A 22676-nucleotide genomic window follows, 5' to 3' on the forward strand; every position below is an offset into this window, starting at 1 on the left:
TGCCAGATCTTGCAGGCAGGTTTTTTTCCTCAAGCGTAACCTTCTATTTGTCATGGTTTCAAGTGCAGCATGGAAAACTGTAATGCAGCCATTCACACTCTCTTTTAGAGAAACCTAAGGATGAACGGCCTTTCTCAGAAAGGGAACCTTGAATCCCCAAACTTCTGCAGCACCTTTAGTTGTAGTAATAATCATCATCATCATCATCATCGTAATTGTAATCGTAATAATAATGGTGATGATGAAGACAGCTCATTTGTATAGCTTGTGCCCTGAAAAGCTAGGGTTTGAATTGCCTGTTTTAATTTGCTAGGTCTTTCTGAAAGAGGGAACACTGATGAAGCTGTCCCGGAAGGTCATGCAGCCACGAATGTTTTTTCTGGTAAGATGCTGTGTATGTTGCTGTGTGCCTAACACCAGTGTAATTTTAAGTGCTTGAAACATTACACCACAAACCTAAGTAATGAATAACTTCAGGTAGTGGAAAAAATAACCAATCGTTGCTGTTCTGCTTGCTCGGTTCTAATTTAGAGAGATCATCTGTGGCATATGTGCTAATTTTAATAGAAAACCATTTCTCACGAAAATGCAATGTTTTGAACAGTGCTCGTTTAAAAATTGAGCACTTTTATGAGAGGGTGTTATCTCTGATAGTGAGAAAACTAAAACAGTTACTCCGTCCCGCTTAGCCGTGCCAGATCTTAGAACCTACAACTCCACCGCTGCAATTGCACCCTTCCCTCCCTCCTTCCTTTCCTCCTCCTCTCTCCTTCCCCAGCATGAGCCCTGAGCCTGCTTGCACCCTGAGTGGAGGAGCACTGGGCTGCTGGAAGTTAAGCACTGGGTTCCCTTCCTGCCTCTGCTACTGTTTTGTTTTGAAACTTCCATGCATCTCTGAAATTTCTGTTTCCACTTGAACCTTTTATCTCTTCTATTTAGATAGTAAAGCAACTATTGCCGTGTGTGATTTGTGGTGGTACTGGTCCACAGTCCTGGCTGAAAACTGTCTTGTAGTTACCGTAGTAGGAATAAATATTTCCCTAGACAGTCATGGTGTATGTAGTCTGAGCTTGCAAACACCTGTCTTACGCTCTGGAGGTGACTTTGTAGCATATAAATCACTGAGATAAGTGCAAATGATCAGTTAAGGTAATTCTCAAAAATCTGCTGCTATCTCGAGCTGGACTTCCCAAACCAGATGTTGCTAATTTGACTGGTTCTAGCTCGGATTTTGTTTGGTTTGGTTTTTGGGGTGGTGGGGGTTGTTTTGGGGTTTTTTGTTTTTTAGATATAAAAGGTGAGGGCTAGTGTTTATACCTTTAGACACTTAAGCAATGATTTTTCCATTGATCATGTTGTGAAGATTTGTTAAGGCTCATGAAACATCTGGTTATTTTGCGATGAACCTCATAGCAAAAACTTATGAGACAGTTCAGTTTCCTGGTTTGTGTTTATGTGCAGTAAAGGAAGTTTGGATTCATGTGTTGAACAACACAGAAAATAAAAAAAATCTTAATAGCTATTCAGTAACTGCACTGAATAAAGCCAAGTCTGGTAGAATGGGAAATAAACAGTAGATGCACACTTAAACTGGTAAAATTCACATGGTAGAAGATATGGATAAGTTTGTCCATATAATCATAAATTGCTAATCTTAATTCTGTTATTTCTGAGATTCTGGAATGTTTTTCTTTGTTTGAATGGTTAATTGTAACATCCTTTTAAAGTAGGTTGTTACACAATATAGTTGTGTACACGAGAAACATATTTGTCCTTTTTGACAGCCTGCTTGTTGACATCCGTGGACTGTTTACTCATGTGCCAAATATATATTTACACAAGGAGGATATAAATAGACACCTATTGTTATCTAAGTTCATACATGAAAATGTTTCTTGGGTTCTAAGTGGAAGAATAGGAAGTAGAAGATGCCCTTCTGGACAGTTGATCACAGTGCTGTATGAATTCTGTACTTCCAGTAAAACGTGTCCGAAATTATCTGTCTCTAAACAGCCTTTAGCCATTAAAAAGCATTGCTTCTGTATTGCAGTTCAATGATGCCCTGTTGTACACTACTCCGGTTCAGTCAGGGATGTATAAACTCAACAACATGCTGTCGTTGGCTGGAATGAAGGTGAGTCAGTTGTTAAAATGAGTCTTTCTCCAAATCTGTTTAAACTCAGGCCTTCAAATTTTCAAAACACAACTATGTTTACTGTTGGAAAGAGATATGAAAGATGCTTATGTTCCAGAGCAATCCTGCAGGCTGAATGCTTCTTGCATAATATGGCCTGTGGGATCACTATCTAGGTTTCCCTAAAGAACTGTTGCCACAGGGCCATCTCACCAGCATTTCATCCAGTATTGTCCTACTCTGAAATAGTCTGCCTACTTATTTTTTGTGTTGTATTTTGTTTAGACTGCCTTACTTTTCCCTTGTAACTGCTTTTTATTGCCCACACCCAGAGATTAGGCATCTCTGCCTGATAAGCTTCTGGTGGATCAAATCTCTGTGGTTTATAGAGATCTGCTAGCTGTGAGGGAATGTACGGCTTTTGTTTCTGAGTCTTTGTGAAAAGCATTAGAGTTAAGCCCTGAGACCCTCTGGGTAGTCATAAAGGACATGCACGCCATTTATTGACACAGTCTCTGACATGACAGTTAGTGGGAACAACAACTCATTGCCTCAGGAATGAAGTAACTTGTCTCTGGTCCTGTCAGAGAAAAGCACCGAGTCCAGCTGCAGTGCAGATCTGGTGCCCAGGTCCAAGCTTTTGCAGGCAGAGCTGCAAAATCTCTTCTGCCAGTAGGTGTCTCGTCGTGGCTCAGAACCACTCAACTTTTAAACCTCCTTATGTTTGAAACTTGGTAGCTCAGAAGGATCAGCAGGGTGGTCCAGCCCTTGGGGGTATGGGGCAGATGCCCACTTTGGGGTACACCTTGTCCTACATCTTGTCCTGCAGCAGCAGCAGCTCATTTTTTTTGCCCAGTTGCAGGAGGTGCTTAGAGTGCAACAGGCCTGGGCATGTTGTGGCCTCAAGTTGTGCCAGGGCAGGTTTAGGTTGGACATTAGGAAAAATTTTTTCAATGAAAAGGTTGTCAAGCATTGGAACGGGCTGCCCAGGGAAGTTGTTGAGTCCCCATCCCTGGAGGTATTTAAAAGACAGGTAGACAAGGTGCTTAGGGACATGGTTTAGTGGTGGGATGGCCTGATTAGGTTAATGGTTGGACTTGATGATCTTAAAGGTCTTTTACAACCTAAACAATTCTATGATTCTATGTTGAAGCACAGCAGGAGGTGTCTGACAGCTCTTGAGCTTTGTTCCCTTGTATGTCTCCATTGTTTGTATGGGGCCAAAGTGGAATAAAATGGTAGGCTGCACGTAATCGTAGTGTAGCTGGGCCCCCTGGACTGGTGTGTCATCTCCTGCTTTTGAGATTTTTCTCTCCAATGTGCCCCTTCTGCAATAAAAGTGTAAGAGATTTTACAGTAAGTAAAACTAAAGCAACTATAAAAGCACCGTTTCAGTTTGAATGTCGAGTTTTCTCTCTCAACTGAAGGTTAAAAAGCCAACCCAGGAAGCGTATCAGAACGAACTGAACATTGAAAGCGTAGAGAGATCCTTCATTCTTTCAGCAAGGTAAGTCTTACAAATTAATGATGATTTAAAAACCATGTGATTTCAAACAGGCCACATAAGGTTTTTATAGCTTATTTTGTATTTATGTAATGAAAATTTACCCTTGGCTAGAGTAATTACAGAAGAGAGGGAGTGACAGATGGGTTTCTGGAAATAAGGTAGGCTTTGCTCTAATTTACTTTTGTTCGCATTCAAAATCTGATTTTGAAAATTTAACTTTATTTTTAAATGGCCCGGCAGAGGGGAAGTCTGGTCACATATAATAAGTTTCACAGATACCAGATGAGTTTGTAGTTTCTAATACAGTTCACCCTGACTTGTGAGGAAGCTGCCCATTGTGAAGTGGTGGATAGAAGCACAAAAGCTACAGTAAAAGTGGCTGGGATTTGAGCAATTTGGGCTTAAGGCTGCAGCTGGTAGGGATTCTGCTGTCCCAAGACAGTTAACTATTAATCAGAGTGAATAAAACTCTTGCTTTGTTCCTCCTTTTCAGCTTAGCTACACCTTCAGAAACTTTTAAGTAAATTGCAATATTATCCTCTTGCTGCCTTTCCTTAAGAGGAACAAGAATTAAAATTGTTTCAATTGATTTTTAGGCTTTGGTTTTCAGTATTTTTATGTTTTTCCAAAGTTGCTGCCAGGGCATTAACAGGACAAGATATGAAGCATGGCAATACATTTTGATATTATTATTGGTAACTGATATAAATTGGAACAAAGTCACCCTGGTCTTCTAGCTAAAATAATAGTGTATTTGAAACAAGAAGTTGATCTCGGTGAATCTGAAATTATGGAAATTGCTGCAGTTACTGGAATGGTGCTTGTCTTTACCAGAAGAACAAATTCTCCATGTAGCAGCAAAAGGCTACATGGCAACTAAACCAGAGCAGCTCTGGTCTGCCTTCACCGAGATGCCTTTAGCAGAGACCTGGTTTTGTGGATTGTTGTTTTTACTGCATTTGAGTTGGAGTTTTATATGTTCTGACATCTGTGACAGTGCTGATACCAATGAAGAAAGACATGTTTTCTCTTTTGTTTAACAAAGCTGAGTAAGGGCAGACTGCTTCTTTTTGTGTGACCTTGTAAATACCAACATGAGGATGTCTTGCACAAAGATAGTATCTCTAGCTGAGGGGTAGACCAAGGTTAACCTTGTCAAAGTAGCCGAAGGAAGTAGCTCAATTGTCTGAGAAGTAGTTATTTATAACAACAGGCTTGGAAGAGGAGTATCTTTGTATTTTTTCAACAAATTTAAATGTTTCTTATGGTTCTTTTGCACATTGGGCAAAAAAAAAAGATGCATTTCACAGTTTAGAGTATGATTCTGCTCCAGTATAGTATAAGCAGGTCTGCGCTGCTTAGGTGCCTTAGTGACTGGGTGTTACACAGATACACGAAGACATTTATGGGATCGCAGTAGGCAATTGGATTTATCTCGGCTTGACTTGAAGCAGCATTTCCCCTTTAATTCAGTTGTTTTAAAAAAAAATGTAAAAAATCATTGGAACTTGTAAAAAGATTATCATATTGAAATACAACCTACCTATTTTCCACTCAACGGGATAGACTTGTCTTTTTGAGGAACTGATTAAGTGGTAGATTAAAAGCAACTCCTGTGAAATACATGCTGGTCCATAGGGGAAAGCCCCTGTGTATAACATTCTCATCAAATTGGGCAGTTTGTGACATGCTTTGTCTTGACCGTGAAATTAATGAAATTACCCTCATATTACCAAGTAAGGCTGCTCTGGTTTGCTCTTTATTTTGTAGCGTTGTTGATCTTGCATCTTTGTAGAGCCTTCAGCTCTGTTGTTTTTATACTTGCTGGAAGCTATGTGTGTGCAAGAGCCCCAGTTTACACAATAGTGACAGAGAGAGGTTGCATTTGTTTGAGATGAAGGAGATGCTGGAGGCCCCAGGTGTAAATGAGGATTTTCAGATTCTCATCTGACGGCCTGGGTCTGTTGTGGTGTAGGAGGGAAACAAGTGAAAAACTACCAGCAATAGGTGCTTGCATATATTTTTTTCCCAATTAATTGTATTGTTCCTATTGATAAATATCCTGGATGAAGAGAAACAGTATCTTGTCAATACAGACTGCATCTTCCTTTTGATGATACCGGATTCTAACAGCTTCTTGGCTCCTGTGTGGTAAAAATTGCAAGTAGAAAACTGTTCAAATTAATCTTACAGACACTGGAGACAAATTTCACTTCTGTGTTTTTTCAAATAATAAGCATTATGTGGAGTGTACACCAAAGAGATTCTGAATGATCCTGGGGGGAGAGACGGGAAGGGGAGCGATTAAGCCGCTGAAAAATTGCTGGTAATAAAATGTAAGCTGGTTAGTAACTGAAATATAGATTAATACCTAGGCAAGAGTCTTTGTCATTTCAGGTTTAGTTTTACTGGCTGCATCATTCTGCTTTATCTAGTCTGGGTTGAGCTTTCAGTTTTCCTGGGGTATCTTTAGGGACGTGTATTGTTTTATACGGTACAATGCAGTATTGTACTAGCGATTTTTTTTAGTCAAAGAAACAAGTTAGCCCATCTGCATGATGCAGCACTGCGCAGAAATAAAGCTTTGGTCCTGAAAACAATAGTCATGCCAGCCTGACGTGGTCAGAGGCCAGCTGGCTCCGGCCCCCTCAGTAAGGCTAGCGGAGAGCTACCCCAGGCAGACAGAGCTGCATCGCCTCCCCTAGCGTAAGGATAGCTCATGCAAGACCAGCTCAGCTGGGAGAGGCTCTGATCCTGGAAACACCAGGGGCTTGCTTCTGTGAGCCCTCCTGGGACCACCGGGCTGCCTACCCCACTGGGCAGCTGCGACATGCGGTCCTAGCACACACGTTCGCCAGTAATTGCAATTGCTGGGGCTCTCTGCTGTCCATTTAAAAGTTTTATGCTGTTTTCTTAAATAAAATCATAAATTGAAAATAATAATAATAATAATAATTAAAAAAACCTAAGAAAACCTTGCCATTTCAGTAAAAAAACCAGCTTTTGGAAGGATGCAGCAAATAGTGGCCTGGCAGTGAGGGTGGTGGTAGGGCTGTGCAGCTGTGAGGGAGGGCTGGGAGTGACAGCAGAAGAAACGCTGCCTATTTAGCCTCAGCAAACCATTACATCAATGCAGTTGCCATTGGCACCGCCTTTTCTCTTAAGTTCTGAAGGGCTGTAAACAACCCGAAAGGCTAGCACTAGCAAACCCACCCAGAGCCAGCTCTCTAGTGAAATACTGGGGCCTAAGCCCTCTAGCTCATTGTGCGAGCAGCCCTATATGTAGCAATCCCCATGTAATGGGGAGGCTTAATCTCCAAAACCTGGGCCAACTTTAAATTTAATTATTTAATATAGTTTTAGGAACGTAATTAAACATAACCAGATTTTGAAAAAGCCAAAGGAGTCAGTTAGAGTTATGAATGTTGCGTAGCTAATGCAGACCAGTTGTTCTTACTGGATGAGGAAGCAAAGGTAAATAAACTGAGCAAAATGTTCCACTCGGAGTGTGAGCTATTGGGACAGACAGTAATACATTGCCGTGCCCTCGCTTGTATCTTATTTCCTCTCCTTTTGTTCTGATTTTGTTGCTGTGCGCACTAGATCATTTTTTTAACCTCGCAGGCTTCTCCCATGTTTACCTTACCAGATTTGTCCTCCCTGATTCTGTATAGTACTCAATTTCATCCAGTTCAAAACCCCAGCTCAAAGTATTTTTTTCTTTAGAGTTTCAAAGACGATCAAAGCTTCCAAATCCACCTACAAAAGCCAGTAAACAGTAATTGGTGTTGCACACCTCATGTGTGTAACTCATGCAAAGTCCCTAACTTTCCTTTTTATATATTGATGTGTGTTCAATTCCTTGGTTTAAAGAAAAGAATTTATTTTATGCTATTTAAGAAGTGAGGAATAAAAAAAAAAAATTTGGTAGTAGGTACTGGTCTGAATTTTAGAAGCCCTTTTAAAGCTGGCATCTTAAACCAAGCAGCCTAGCTGTTCCTCTGCCACGAAACTGCTTCTTCCTTCCTCACAGCACCTTCCATGGTCCTGGCACAAGCAGTAGTTCAGCTGCGGGATAAACCCAGCTGGTAAATTGATCCAGAGGAAGGGCAGGTCGATGGCTTGCTTTGATACGGATTTGTTTCCCGGTCCAGCCCACTGCCCTTACAGCCCACTGCATCGCCGTGTGCGTTCTGGCACAAGGGAGAAAATAAGACCTAGCAGCTGAGAGGGAGTATAGTAGGCTGCCCTTTGCAGCAGCAGCAGCATGGATTTATATTATATGATATTATATGAAGGCCGAGGGGGCCCATGGCCTCAGGAAGTGCTTTGGCATTGCACGTAACCCAGTATAGTCCAGTATGGCTGCAGGCTCCTGCCCTGCCAGGCACTCCTTGCTCTCCCTGCTCCCTGTGCCCTGCCACTTCAGCCTAATGCTTTCCTTTGCACTTGATGAGTGATCCAGCAGCTATGGGATAGAGAGATATACAGTAAGCTCATCTGTCTTATCTCTTTAGGTTAGCTAATCCAATGGAAAAATTTGGGGAGCGGGGGTGGGGGAATATAATTATTTCAGAGCAGCATGAACCTGGTAGGAGCAAATAGTCGGGAGCACAAGGCTGAGGAGGTGCCAGTGTGGTTTTTCGGACAGAAGCCTGGGGTTTCATAGGGTTGGGTATAACAAACTGCACCCTGAGACAGAAGGAAGGGGGAGGGAAAAAGGTTTGCTGAAATTTCAGAGTCCCTCTCAAGAGGAAGGGCCCATGCCTTTGTTCTGGGAGTACCGTTTACACCGGTGTTACTCAAGCTGGTCAAGGGGAAAGCAATGACATCCAAGCCTTGAAACAATCACAGGGTATTTTGGAAGGAGGCAAGGGAGGGAGAGAATCTACATCACTACAGGCGACGCAGAAATCTTTTTTAGTATTAATCAACACAAATAACTGAAGCCATGCTGACAGTTAAAAAAATAACACCAGTTTCAGTAGGAACTGGAGAGAGTCTATAAAACTGAAATTGCAAGAGAGCTAAGTCAATGTGTAATAAAGCTAATGGAATTCTAATCAACACTTGCTTCTTAGTTTTAAATGTTAATAATAATAAATTGATTTTTTCCCCCTCCACAGTTCTGCTACAGAAAGGGATGAGTGGTTAGAAGCTATCTCAAAGTCAATTGAAGAATATACAAAAAAGAGAATCACATTTAATCCTAGCAAAAGTCTTGAAGAGGTATATCACACCATTATTGTTGGTTTGTAACCTTTTTGAATATAAAGTTTCTTTGCAGATGTTTAGAGAAAAAAGAGGCATTCCATGATAAATAATAAAAGAGGGTGGTAAATGATAACTGAACAGATGATAGAACAGTGATATTTCATGATGTTATCTACTTCATAAATTTAAATTTTTTTTTTCCAAAAAACCCAAACCAGCTTTCTCAGTTCTCTCTGTAATCTTGTGAACAGAAAGATGAAATGAAACAATTTTAAAATATAGCAGCTATTGATATAAATAGGCTGGTAAAGCTTGAAAGTCACGCAGCTTTTCTGAACTAATTAAATGCAGCTCTGTCTCCAGGCTCGCATTATAATGGTCACTGATGAAATAGTAGTTAACATTTAAGACCATGACAATTTATCAGAGAAGACTTTTCAACATAATTAGAGTTAACCTACAATCACCGATAAATATTAATCTTATTTCTCATCAACGAATGTAATGGTATTTTGCCTGTGTTCTCTCAGGCAGATCCAGAGAAGCAGGAAGAAGACAGTCCGCTGGGATCAAAGGCTCCGATCTGGATCCCTGATACTAGAGCCACTATGTGTATGATCTGTACCAGTGAATTCACATTGACATGGAGAAGGCATCACTGCAGGGCATGCGGAAAGGTTGGGCAATTATGTGATTACCTTTTCAGTTAGTCATTCAGGTTCCTTGTGTGACAAATACAGATGGAGCCTGATTGCACCTAAACAACTCTTTTTAAGGGAACACTGTACTATGACACAATTACATGCACTAAAAACAAACATGTTGGATTGTGGGGTTTTGGGGTTTTTTTAGAGTAAGGTGTTATGACAGACTGGTGTTCCAACTTTTTAACCTGTTACATATTTCTTATTTTGCATGTTGGCATACTATTTATGGTTGTCTTCTGCTTCTGCAATTACACAGTACAAACAAAGCATGTTAGCTGAAATGAGAAAAACATCTTCCTCACTAATTTTCATAAGATAAATAATGATTTTGTTTTTAAGTTAGTACCAAACTTATAATTATCTTTAACACTTATGAAAGGTATTTCTATTAAACCTTTATTTTCCTTGTTTTAATCAAGTGAGAATACAGAATTCAATGAAGTTGAGACATCTGTGTTGTGGAGAAATTGTCAAGAGAGCAATGACTATTTTTAGTTATTTATTTAAAAGCGTATGATTTAAACAGTTCAGTAACACAGTAGGCTTATTCTGCTTTTTATGGATTGTTAACATTGGCTTATTGACTTGTATAATTCAGTGATTTTTTTCTGTTTAAATTTTTGTCATTTAGAGGAGGAAAGAGCAGCATGTTGAATATAAGGAGATAAGGAAAAGCCAAGATCTTAAACAATTTTCAATGTAAAATAATGCCTATTTCAGGTTCTGTTCTGGGATTAACAGTACTGAAATGCACGTCTTTGAGCATTTGGTGATTTACAGGTGCATGTGATGTACAATAATGCTTTTATTTGTTTCCAGATTGTCTGTCAAGCTTGTTCATCAAATAAACATGGTTTAGACTATATGAAAAACCAGCCAGCAAGAGTATGTGATCATTGCTTCAGGGAGCTACAGAAACAAGGTAAAGAAAAACTCCACAAACTGTCTTGGTTTTGTGGCCCTTATTGGTATGTCTGTCCCTCATCTTTATACTGCTGGGTTTAAGTGCCTAATTCTCCTAGTGCCTGAAAAGCAATAGGCATAGAATCATTTAGGTTGGAAAGGATTTTTAAGTTATATAGTCCAACTGTTAACCTAGCACTGCCAAGTCCACCACTAAACCATGTTCCTAAGTGACACATCTACATGTCTTTTAAATACCTCCAGGGATGGGGACTCCGCCACTTCCCTGGGCAGCCCTTTCCAATGCTTGACAACACTTTCGGTGAAGACTTTTTTCCTAATAGCCAACCTAAAGGCATCTCAGGTTGTAAGAGCCCAAACAAGTTTCTGTGGAGTAAGTAAGTTAGAAGGTGAATTTGTAATACATTGGCTCTTCCTTCCAGAAACAAGCATGCATTTGCCCTTCAATAATGACATGTAGCTTACGCTGCTGCCTTTTTGAGATAACTAGTGTTACATTGCTTTTCATTAATCACAGGGTGCAAGTGTACATTAAAGTCCTTGCAGCTTATGGCAACCTCCCAGTGGGTTCACTTGTACTTTTACTCTCTGCGACTTGGGTTCTTGTAAACTTCATTTTTGTCAGTTGAGCTGCTGAGATAGCTGAAGTTCTGGGGCTCTATGAAGACATAGGCCTTTATCTTACTGAAGCCGAGTCTCTTCAGCCTCAAGCCTTGGCTCATCCGGAATTCAAGAAGTTGGCATACCTGCACCTCAGTTCTGAGGGCAAACTCTTACCGGTTGCCTACTGCACACTGGCAAGATGGATTTCAATGTAAAACACCATCTCTAGAGCTATTTCCATTGAAATGCTTTCAGAAAACATGGTACAACTGATGTGTGGTGGTAATAACATTTGCTCAGAGAGGAGACCCAGGGTCAGTTTCCTCCTTGTCCTGCAGGAACTCAAATCCGTCTCTTTGAAGGAGCTTCATTATGCAGAAATGAATGTAAAATCAACAAGGGCTCCTCCCAGTGAGGTGGGAATCCAGTCCCATCTTACAAGACTTGCTCTGAGTTCTGTCCAAAGACTCTAGTATAAAATATACAGATAAGCCATAGGCAGGGACTGAAACAGTTTGCTGCCCTTCCCTCTGGCAGAGGCTCCTGTTCAACACAAGCTCTCTTAGGATATGAGGAAGCCTGTGATGGCCCAGTGAAATAATCAAGCTACGGCTTCCAGCGTGCTGGGAGTGGCATTTGTCACGGGGATGTGGAAAGCACTATTGACAACCCTTGAAGTGGTGGTGGGAGCCTGCAATGATGGGGAAGATGGATTGCCTGGACCACCTGCAGGTCTCTGCATTGGGCACTAGAGGCTGCTGTGCTGCAGGCAATTGCAGGTGCTTTTAGCTGGGAAAAGAGCTGCAGAGCAGGTGTGGTGCAGCTGGCAATCCAATTACTCTCCTGCTCTGCTCATTATTTCAGAGCCTCACCATGTTCAGGGACAACTCTAGAAGGAAAGGTATTGAAGCTTAGGGCAGCTCTACTCCTTCCAGGCTGGGCTGGAAAATAGTGGTGGGTGTTGCTAGAAAAAGGGGTTTTAAAGGAGTGAAGTGTTGCAGAAGTCTTCCAAGAGAGAAGAAGGAACTGTCTGTGGCAGTAGAGAAAGACAGCACAGGCTCTTGGAGATGGGAATCTCCAGAAACACGTATGTGATGGCCTTACAGCATCCATACTGAAAAAAGCTGAGAAGATAAGATGTATAGAATTGAAGAACAGAGTTGGGGAACAGAGGTAAAGCACAGAGTGAACTGCAGAGGACAGCTGTAAAAATTTGGTGTGGTTTTTAAGACTTAATTTTCACCCTGCTTATGAGCAAAGGTATTTCAACGTCAAGAAGACAGACTTTGAAAACAAACAAGACCGATCTGTTTAGTTTTAAATTTCTTGTGGGTTTTTTTTTAATCTGATGGTGATTTGGGGGATTCTAACTCATGGTGTTGATGATAATACTGAAAAGTTAATTCAATGATGAATTTAATATGATTAGATGTTACTTTTGAAACACTGTAAGAAAAAAAAAGTCCAAGAATCATTGCGTATGTCTGGTCATCAGTGACATGAAAGCAAAATATTCATCCTATGCATTTTAGATAACCAGTGCATTCCTAAGAGTGGATCCCCAGTCAACCATAAATCTCCATCAAGTGCCTTGTCTACAGTATTACATAGTATTCCCTCTGGAAGAAAGCAGAAAAAAATTCCTGCAGCCCTCAAAGAAGTAAGTGCTTTATTGGTCAAAAATAATGCCTTGTTTGTATCACATCATCAATATTAACAGTGAAAAAAATAATTCCATATTTTAGCCATCTTGTCTAGAATCAAAAGTCGAAATTTGCCTGTAATACTGGTTTGGGCCTTAGTTATATGTAGGCAGGGACTGGAACTATGAAGCAGTGTATAAACTGCATAAACACCTGTGAGGCTGTGATTCAGAGAGATAGTTGGAATTTTAATTTTTTCTTGCTTCCCTGTGTTTCAAGGAATTGTGATTTACCTCTGCAACAACAGTCAGTGGGAGGACTCCTACACCAACTCAGCTCTTGGCTTATGATTAGGAAAGATAGAGCTAAACTCTGCCTACCTACACTGGAGGTGTTGGTAACGGGAGGAAGTAATTTTTCTTATATAGGAATGTGTATTCTCCAGCTGTACATTGTACTCGGCATTTCAGCCTCTCCTTGTTCTGTTGCATCCAATTTAAGTTCCAACCCTTAGTGACTGCAGAAACCTCTTTTCCAGACCAGATGGTGGCAGACAAAATTGTTTTTGTTTCAGCCATCTGAGTTAATTAGCAACATTAACTTGAAATCAGGTAAGAATTGGAGTCTTTGGCAGGACAGGGCTCTGGAGATCTGTTTTTTTAAAAAAGCTGTACTGCAAAAACCTGGACAGATGTATACATACTCTTGGGGTTTGGTTTTTTTTTCTTCTCTTCAGGTTTCAGCAAATACAGAAGACTCTACAATGAGTGGCTACCTACACAGATCTAAGGGCAGTAAGAAACCATGGAAACACCTATGGTTTGTCATAAAAAACAAGGTGCTATACACATATGCTGCTAGTGAGGTAAGAGACTGCATATTAGAAATCAAATATCCAGTGACAATACTGTCTTTGTAACAAAGTTGTTTATCTTTGTGATCTAGAAACAAGCTATAAAATTAGATCATCCTACAGTAATTGATCTGATTGCGGTGTAGTATTTTGAAAAGGCACAGAGAGCTTGGTACCGCAATATGCTGATATAGCTACGGTGTTTCTGATTCCAGACCTAGCTTTGAGTACCTCTGCACTGCACAACATTGCACAGTTGTAGGTATGTTCTGAGTCAGTTGAATACATGGGGGTCTGTTTGGATGCATCGCACTGGCAAAGCCAACATTATAAAAGCATCTTGAAGTATCTTGTTCTGCAGTTGCATAAGGTATTTGGAATGCTTGGAAAATGAGCAAACTAAATCTCTTTACTTCTCCTCAAAATGTTGTCTTCAGCCTGGAGATATTATTTAATATACAGTGCTGCAGTAGAAAAAAAGAAATGCATCTTATCTAATGGCATTTGCTTTTTTATGGAGAATGTGTAGTCCTATTGCAGTGTGGAATAATCTCTAACCAATATATATAAGCTCTGCACATCCCAGCATGTGCTGAGGATGTAGTTTTATTGCATCTTGCAATGTTTTGCAACATACATGGATGTATTGTAGCACTGGAAGACTTGGTTTTCGCTTTTTTCTATTATGTTATAGCTTGCTAATAGCTTTCAAGAGCAAAATATCCAAAGCGTCTGTTTAAAGGTAGTGCTATCTCTTGCTTTCTTTCAAAATGTAAGGCCCAACCTATGCTGACAGTGTAAAGAATTCCCCTTCTTCACCCCCACGCCACTCTTGCTCTACTTATTTCCTGGTTTGTGCTCAGATTTGTTCCTAGGTTGTTCCTGCTGTAGTGCCAACCTTTATTTTAGAACTTTTGAATTCTGTCCAGAACCTGTGATTTCCACCACAGCATTGGCAATAGTAAAAAAAACAAGTAGTTCTAAAAATATATTAAGTAATTCTGTGCAAAAGAATTACTTTTGCTAGGATTTGAAAAATATTTTAGAGCATTGTGTCTCTTCTGGCAATTGCAAAGGAGATTTTGGCAACTATAAAGAAAGACATGTTAGTCTGTGACAGTCACCTTAAATTTTCTCTTGCTTGGCTTCCTCTGAGAAATCAGCCTTCCAGACAGGCTTCAGTTTGCAGCTCACAATCACAAAATTAACTCTTTCCAATTATCTTTAAACTAAGAAATATCTGTCCTTATTTTTCATCTTGATGAGCCATTGTAGGAGACAATGTTTAGAGACTCTCAAAGGAAGGTCCAGTGTGGCCTTAGCCAGGAAACCCCACTTAAGCTACCGTGTACCAGTATGGTACAAAGAAGGTGGCTACAAAGAAGATGGAGTCTCCCTTTTCACACGTGGCAAAGATGAGGGGTAATGGGTACATACACATTGATCCTGAGAAGATTCCAGTTGAACATGAGAGGGAAATTTTTCACAATGAGAACAGCCAACCACTGGAATAATCTCGCCTGGGGAGTGGTTGACTCCACCTCACTGGACTCTTTCAAGACTCAGCTGGACAGGATGCTGGGCCATCTTGTTTAGACTGTGCTCTTGCCTAGGAAGGTTGGACCAGATGATCCTTGAGGTCCCTTCCAACCTGGTATTCTATGGTTCTATGATTTTTTTTATATTAATTCCAAGTGATACAAAGATTAGTGGTACTAAGACCCAAGATAGTACAACAGACTGCTAAGCTTTACTTGACTGTTTTCCAATATCAAGAAACGCTACTTTCACAGGATACTCTTGTTTCAATGTAGAGGCAATTATCAAAGTCTTCACCTAATGTGTCCATGTTTATGTACATTCTTTGTTTATTTTTTCTATCCAGAAGCATTGCAGGACCCTGCCTAGATACAAACACTGGTCTGGAATTTGTGTAGGATGAAAATACTTCTTTTTTTTTTTCCTTCCAAAGATGCTGTGCATTGTATTTATTAACTAAAAGACAAAGAGTATAAAAAAAGGAAGTAACTGAGATGAATGAGAAAGGGAAAAGATTGCCCTTTTAGCCAGGTTTTGAAATTAAATGAAGAGAAGGTAAAAAGGCACAGCATCTCTTGCTACTCTTTTCTAGCCAACCACTTGTGAATACTCAGCAACTTTTTTTTCCCTATTTTCCCTGTTAATTTTCAGCAACAGAAAGCAAAATAATTTTAGCCATCAAAACTATTTGGAGCGTGACTCTGGTGCTTGAGAACATAGGTTACACCCATCCATAGCTCCTTCTTTTAGCATACTCAGTGCAGGTAATAGCATCCCGTATCACTTTTAAGATGTGAAAACTCACTAAGGTTGTTGGAGAGAGCACTGAGCTAGATGGACCTTTGGCCTGCTGCCAGGTGGTAGTCAATCTTTTGATACAAGAAGTCCCTACCAGGCAGAACGATGAGACTATACAGTGAAGGAGAAGGTGGATGTTATCAGGGAAATAACATGAGGAACAGCAATGTTGAAGACTGTGAGGTTTTGTTAATTCCTGTCCCCTGATTCATGCATGGAGACTATAAAAAGCAGCATTTTGTGCATGACTATTTGTAACAACTTGTTTGTTGTATAATCTGTTGCAACGGTATGGTGCATGAGTAAAGTCTAAATGCATTCCTTAGTATGTCTTATGAGCTCTAATTTTGTCTTGTTTGCTTTTTTCCCCGTAAAATAGGATGTGGCAGCATTAGAGAGCCAGCCTTTACTTGGATTCACAGTCAGTGAAGTAAAAGATGAAAACTCAGAGTCCAGAGTGTTCCATTTACTGCACAAAAACACTTTATTTTACATATTCAAAGCAGATGATCCCCATTCAGCTCAAAAGTAAGAAACTGAATTAATTTCTGTTACTTTTTCCTAGAATATGTTTCAGAAGTCATGAATGTTAATATTCCACAGATTAAGCATATGTACAAAAGATGCGTATTATATAATATATAAAAAAAACTTTTGAATTGCTTAAACACAAGGTCCTGGTTTCATTAGGACTTCTGAAGTACTTTAAATGAAGAAGCAGTCTGCCCTTTGCAAAAGAATGAATGTAGGAGAATGGAAAAGTCTAAGATAAAATAAGAAATCTTTCTTTTTCCTAGCCCATTCCTCTATCCCTGGTCTGCTCAAGCGAAAATTGAATGTTACCTTCAGAGAAATCCAGAAAATGTGTTTTAAGAATTAACTGGTGTGTCCCTTTTTTTTATTTCCAGATGTAAATTTTAGTTATTTTTCGTGAATATATGGCAGCGAAAAATAAAGCAAACCCTAAAAAGTAAGGGACAGAAGTTTGAAGTGTGTGTGCAGGTGTGCATGAGCACCTACCTAAGCATGCTTAGGATGTTCAGACCAAAAGCTTGAATTCAAAGTACACTCACACAAGCTGTTTCAAGTCCTGCTGATGCGTCTGAATTCGGAGTTGTATTTATCAGTTTATGTATTGTGTGTGTTTTACATAAAATAACCTAGAAGCTTGGTCATTAATCAGTCGGAAAACTTTGCTCTATGAATCATGAAGTAAACTAGAAATGAGCATGGAAGCAATACATTTAAGTTATCTTACCTATATGCCTAGCTTATCTGACTGGCTTCACTGCAGTTTTTCCAAATGAATTTACATAAATGAAATAGATTTTGTGCGCTAACTAGTCCATTATTAATACTTAAGCATTCAAATGGCTGCAGGTATCATTTTGTGCAAATAGGGATATCCTAAAAAGCAAAGTACCCAGCGCTACTGAAAATTTTGAACAGCTGAGAACGTGCTTAATGACATGTCTCTACACATAAAATCTGGAAGTCTTTATTTGATTTTTGGAGGTATTTTGTCTTGCAGATGCACACAAATGCTTTCTTGTTAATTAAGAGAGTATCCTCTTGTTTCCACTGTGTCCTCAATTGTACTACATAAAACAAAACTAAGAAAAAATCCAAGGCATTCAATAGCTTTGTTTTCCTATTCAGACAATGGCTTTTGTCACCAGTAGGAAAACTTGAAATTGGACATATTTCTATTTACTGAGGCTAGGAATAACATTAAGTACCTTAAATTGCAAGCTTTCTCCAAGTATTTAATATCCTTAGGAGATTTATGCTGAACCTCCAGAATAAATGCTGCTTTGATAGCATTAAAAAAAAAACGAAGAACATGCCGTTGGCCTGTTTGCATCAGTGGACACTATTTTTTTCCTGTTAGGGCCAAAGTAATATCCAATATATTTGTGTATGTGCAGTAATAAATTTTAACAGCTGTTTACTTTGATGAGCTTTTATATTTGTTAGCCCAGTACTATGTTCAATGCTTAAGCTGTTTATGAGTTTGTTGTATTTGCATTCCATTTTAGTGATTTTTAACACATATACTACAGTGGAAAATACACTGAGCCCTAAAAAGTAAGGGGTAGAAGTTTGAGTTGTGTGTACAGGCAGGCATGAGCGCTCACACATACTGAGTATGTTCATACCAAAAGCTTAAGCTCAAAAAATATGCACACAGTGACAAAGTTAAACACTCTGGGGGAGGAAGAGTCAACACCTGTGGCTAACATTTAGATACCCTGTGAATACTAAGACAGAGCTGAATTTCCATGATAAAGGTAACTTTACCATCTTTGTCTCATTCAGTTCTTGCAAAATTTTCACTCAGGAAAAAAAATTATCAGTATGTGGGCCCCTTAACTTCACATGCACACAGTTCAGCCCTCACTCAGAAGACAAAATTATTCCATTTTTTACTGTATTTGTCAGTGTAGCATCGGAGTGCTTCAAAAACATTATTTTTTGCAGCATCCTTGAGAAGGTGAGGATGTTTATCACCCTCATAATCAAGTAGGAACAGAAACCACAGCTATAGGGGGTAAAAGTATCTGAATATTGACTTTGAATTTCCAATTTGAGACACCTTGGATCAGCTGTTTGGGACTCCCTCCCTCCCCCCTCCTCCTTTTACATATACTTCTATTTTCACGGATATAACGTGCAGGGTTAATGTATGATTCAGGAGCGGCACATACTGTATGTGTGAACACAGGGGAAGTTCTGTCACCGTGCAAAGGCACCATTCCTCCACCCCAGCCAGCGTGCCCTGTGGCTTCCTCCCTCGGCCCCACTAGTCCTTCGCGAATACCCTTGTACCAGCTGCGACAGCGTGGGTTATGCAGATGGCTGCCTCAGTTATAGCAGCATCCTGATTCATCCCAGATCATGTTTGCAGTGAAATAAGAAAAGGGAGTATTGTTGGGTTAGTCTTTTTTTTTTTTTAAAGGTATGCAATCATGTTACTAAAGGTGGCAGAACTTTGGCCTATCCTACTTTTACCAGCAACTTCCTAACAGTGTTTAATTTTCTAATAGGTGGATAGAAGCCTTTCAGGAAGGCACCATATTATAGCAGTGTCAGCATCGTGTCTGCAAGTTTAAAGGCAAACGTCCAAGGATGGTGGTAAAACAGTACAGCAGCTGTTCAAAGGAACGGAATCCTGCCGTCTCAACCTACACAAAATTGTGTATTTGTCAGGATTAGGAGTTGTTGCATTTTTAGTGTAAGGTAGTATTTTTTTAAAGAATTGTGTGTTTTTCTGTGTTGATACAAAATGTGTTATTTATTCAATTCCAATGTTTACTTTAATGGTCAGAATGATTTGTGAGGTCTGCAATGAGGTCCAAAGTACCCACATCTTCAGAATGGCAGGTAGTTGGTCAACGTATTCATAAAGTTGTGCTTTTTTAAAAAAACAAAACACAAAGCAAATCTGTTGCAATTGTACAGTTCCTCATGATTTGTTTATAGGTCTCGAGCTGCTGATGCTCACTTTGAGGTTTAGCAAGAACAGATCCCAATAGGAATTACAAAGGTTTAGATCTTTGTTGGCTCTCCTTTATGAGAAGTTGTATAATATTGCTGCTCTTTTCCTTGAATGGCAGTTGACATCTTGCATACCAGTACATTAAAACAGTACAACGAATTCTGTATCGCAGAAGCAGTTGCAAAGTACAGTTCAGTTATTAAAAAAAGGGAAAAATATTTTAAAACAGACTTTCCAATTATGGAGATAAGACACTAGAACTTTTACAGTAACACAAACGCCAAAGAGACTAAATAAGTTATTTTCAAGCAATTGCAGGATATATTTTCTTTTATGTTTCCGGTAGTAATTTAAAGCAGAGTAAAAAAATACGTGTTTGATATACAGGGAAAAGATGAAATATCTTACTTGTTTCAAAACTTCGTGTCAAATGAGTTCTGTACGCAGTATGAAACACTGTATAAACTATTGTTCAAAGAACGTTAAACAAATGTATGCACCCCTGATCTCCCAAAATTTTAAACTGTTGTATATTTAAATATTATGTTTAAACTGGAATCGCCATACCAAGAAAACCTAGCTTTTTTAGTGCAGATGACATTGAAATGTATACCATTCTTTGAAACAGCTTTTGTTTACACTATGATTTGTTCTGTTCGACACTTTAAAACACAATTCAGTTTTAGGTGTTTGGAGTTTTCTGTCTTTAAGAAAGTTGACAGTATACCTCATTAGGAAATACTTACTGATGATTCTGGTGCATTTATTCTATTTAACTTTTGAAAAGTTTTTAACACTGTAATAGCATAAATGGAACCAGAACTATGAAAAACAGATGAAAAGAAGCCATTTTTATGTCAAACGCAATGCATATGTAGCCAGTTCATTTTACTGTATGAAACACTTCTCAGTAGTCCACTGAATCAAGCTACTTGTGGTAACAGAATTAAGAGCAATTCACTTTTAATTAATAGTTTGAACCCGTGTTAACAGCCATTCTATGGCCTCACAAAGGAAAGAGAATAGATGATAGAATAGTTAGTAGTCATCACAGAAAGGCCAAGAATGAAAATGCAAACCAAAATTCTCTCATTCCCTCAAATACCTCAAGATCGGGTCCAAGATACTAACACAGCTCTGAAGAAGCTTGATTTTCTGGAGATTCTGTTAAGCTGGTAGCTGTCTTGCTTAATATTAAGTATACAAGTAATTTCATTGACTTCCAGCTTTTCAGTAGAGTACTTTTCCAAATCAGGGTCTTAAGGCTGTAGATCTGGCTTCCCTCATGGATGCTAGAGATTCGACCAGATAGTGTTTCAAATTCAGTGGGAGTCTGATCAAAGCCTTTATTTTAATACAAACATGATAAATGAGCATTTTTCTCTTGTTGTATATAAAGGGCTTTTACTTCATTTTCAAAACCAGCTGCTGACTAAAGCCACGTAAGCTATGAGCATGTCTCTTCAGGGTGATTTCTGACATGGTTTTTACTGTATCCAAAACAAAACAGATACCAATGTAATGTAGATGTGATGTGGATCTTCCAGTTGATATTATCAAAGGGAAGAGCTCCTTAATGTTTTTATAGGGTCTGCACACCAGCTAAGATGGAAAGCCGTGAACCGGCAAATGAATCGGAAATTTGGCTAGGAGCAAGCTACTTTAATTTCAGTTTATGGTTTGATATTGATCTCCCTGCAGCAAAACAGAGCAATAGAAGTCAAACATGTACCGAATAAGGTGCCCAAGTTCTGCCTCGTGTGTGGCGTCAAACTACCTCTCAAGGATTTGGTGCAGAGGGAGAAAATAGTTTGAAGTGTTCTGTAGAAGTCAGAGGACTTCTTCCAGAAGCAGTTGATCAATCAAAAAATCTGTGACAGAAATAGATTGGAACAGAGCCTTAAAAACAATAGTACACATATTGCGGTCTAATTCTGTGTGAAATAAATTGTCTTTGTAAACACGTTTGAATATTTCTTTTCCTCTTTTCTCCAGCACTAGTGCTTTGTGTCATATGGAGAACCCACAACAGGCATTTTCATAACATTTTCAGATGGTTTCAAACTTACCCTATTTCTCCAGCTCGCCTCCCATTTTGATTCATTACCATCAAAAGTATTCACTTCTTGAGTTGACTAAACACTAAAACAAGACCAGAAGTTTTTAAACACCTGGCTACCTCTTCTTATAAGAATCTATAGCTAATAATTAATTTAAGATTGGTTAGTAGAGTATGAGACAAACATTAGCATTGAATATTAGTTCTAGCATCATTGTTCTTGAATAAATGAAAGGTTCTAGGATCCTGAATTCTCTTTAAATTAAAACTTTTTTATGCCCAAAGGACTTACAACACATGGATAGCTGAGCAGCTATGGAACACGTTTTACTAAATATTTTTTGTGTGTGGAAACTTGATTACTCAATTATGTGTATTACATCGTAACATACAGAGATGTTTGGAAAGACACATTCAATGCATTTGTTTGCCATAACTGCTGCCCCTGTATTTACCATCCAAATAGGCTTTTCTTTGGAGCAGTCCTAAATTGTACTGTCTAAATGAAAGAATAGAATCTTTATTTTGTAAATGAAAACAGTTTAAAGTTGTTGTAAATATTCCTGTGGATATGTATCATTTTTGTATAAATAAATTCACATTAGTTGAGTCTGCATATTTTTTTTTTAATATTTTCAGGTTTTTAAGTGTCATGTGATTCATGTATTCATTGATTTTCAAATGGCAGGATTTGCTGTCGTTATCCTGCACGTCAGTCTTGCTTTAGAATTGGTGCTACGTTTTGCCCTCACAAACAGAAAACAGCCTGAAAAGGTGGGCTCTGTGCACAGGCTGACACTGCTGCTGGATGTGACCATGTTAGTTTTAAGTGAATTATCTTGCTGATGTCAGCCAAGACGCCACACGCTCTCACTACCAAAACCAGTGTCATTGCTACAAAAATGACTTCCATCTTCCTGTCCTCCTGTCTTTCCTTAGCTGCCTCTTGTGGTCTAGTTCTTCGCTCTCTGTTCCCTCTTCCCCAGCCCCCCAAAATAAACGCCTATGCCTGCACCAGTTCATGATGTTTGTTTTCTGTAGAGCCCTTCTGTAACCGGGTGCAGAGCCTGTGCTGGAATACCGCTTACAGACAAAACGTGACAATTGCTCCTGAGCAGTCCCACCTGTAGGACACCAAGCAGTGGGGTTTTATCTCCCAAAGCCACCTCCCAGCCCTGGGGCACGATGGCTCTTCC

General features: G+C 39.3%; 1 protein-coding gene across 1 annotated transcript in view; it reads left to right on the forward strand.

The window, feature by feature from the left end:
- The window catches only part of FGD6 (FYVE, RhoGEF and PH domain containing 6), a 78776-nt gene extending 56838 nt beyond the window's left edge, over window positions 1–21938 (forward strand). Inside the window, exons 12-21 of the mRNA XM_035900999.1 lie at window positions 314–382; window positions 2051–2134; window positions 3562–3641; window positions 8768–8870; window positions 9386–9532; window positions 10382–10484; window positions 12622–12749; window positions 13469–13597; window positions 16302–16450; window positions 18970–21938. Of these exons, the coding sequence (XP_035756892.1) occupies window positions 314–382; window positions 2051–2134; window positions 3562–3641; window positions 8768–8870; window positions 9386–9532; window positions 10382–10484; window positions 12622–12749; window positions 13469–13597; window positions 16302–16450; window positions 18970–19006 (1029 nt within the window). The 3' untranslated portion in view covers window positions 19007–21938. The remainder of the gene's footprint in view (window positions 1–313; window positions 383–2050; window positions 2135–3561; window positions 3642–8767; window positions 8871–9385; window positions 9533–10381; window positions 10485–12621; window positions 12750–13468; window positions 13598–16301; window positions 16451–18969) is intronic.
- The last annotated feature ends 738 nt before the right edge of the window (window positions 21939–22676 follow it).

This window comes from Egretta garzetta, unplaced genomic scaffold (assembly GCF_000687185.1).
Source record: "Egretta garzetta isolate BGI_Z169 unplaced genomic scaffold, ASM68718v1 scaffold38, whole genome shotgun sequence".
In the NCBI taxonomy this organism is placed as follows: Eukaryota; Metazoa; Chordata; class Aves; order Pelecaniformes; family Ardeidae; genus Egretta; species Egretta garzetta.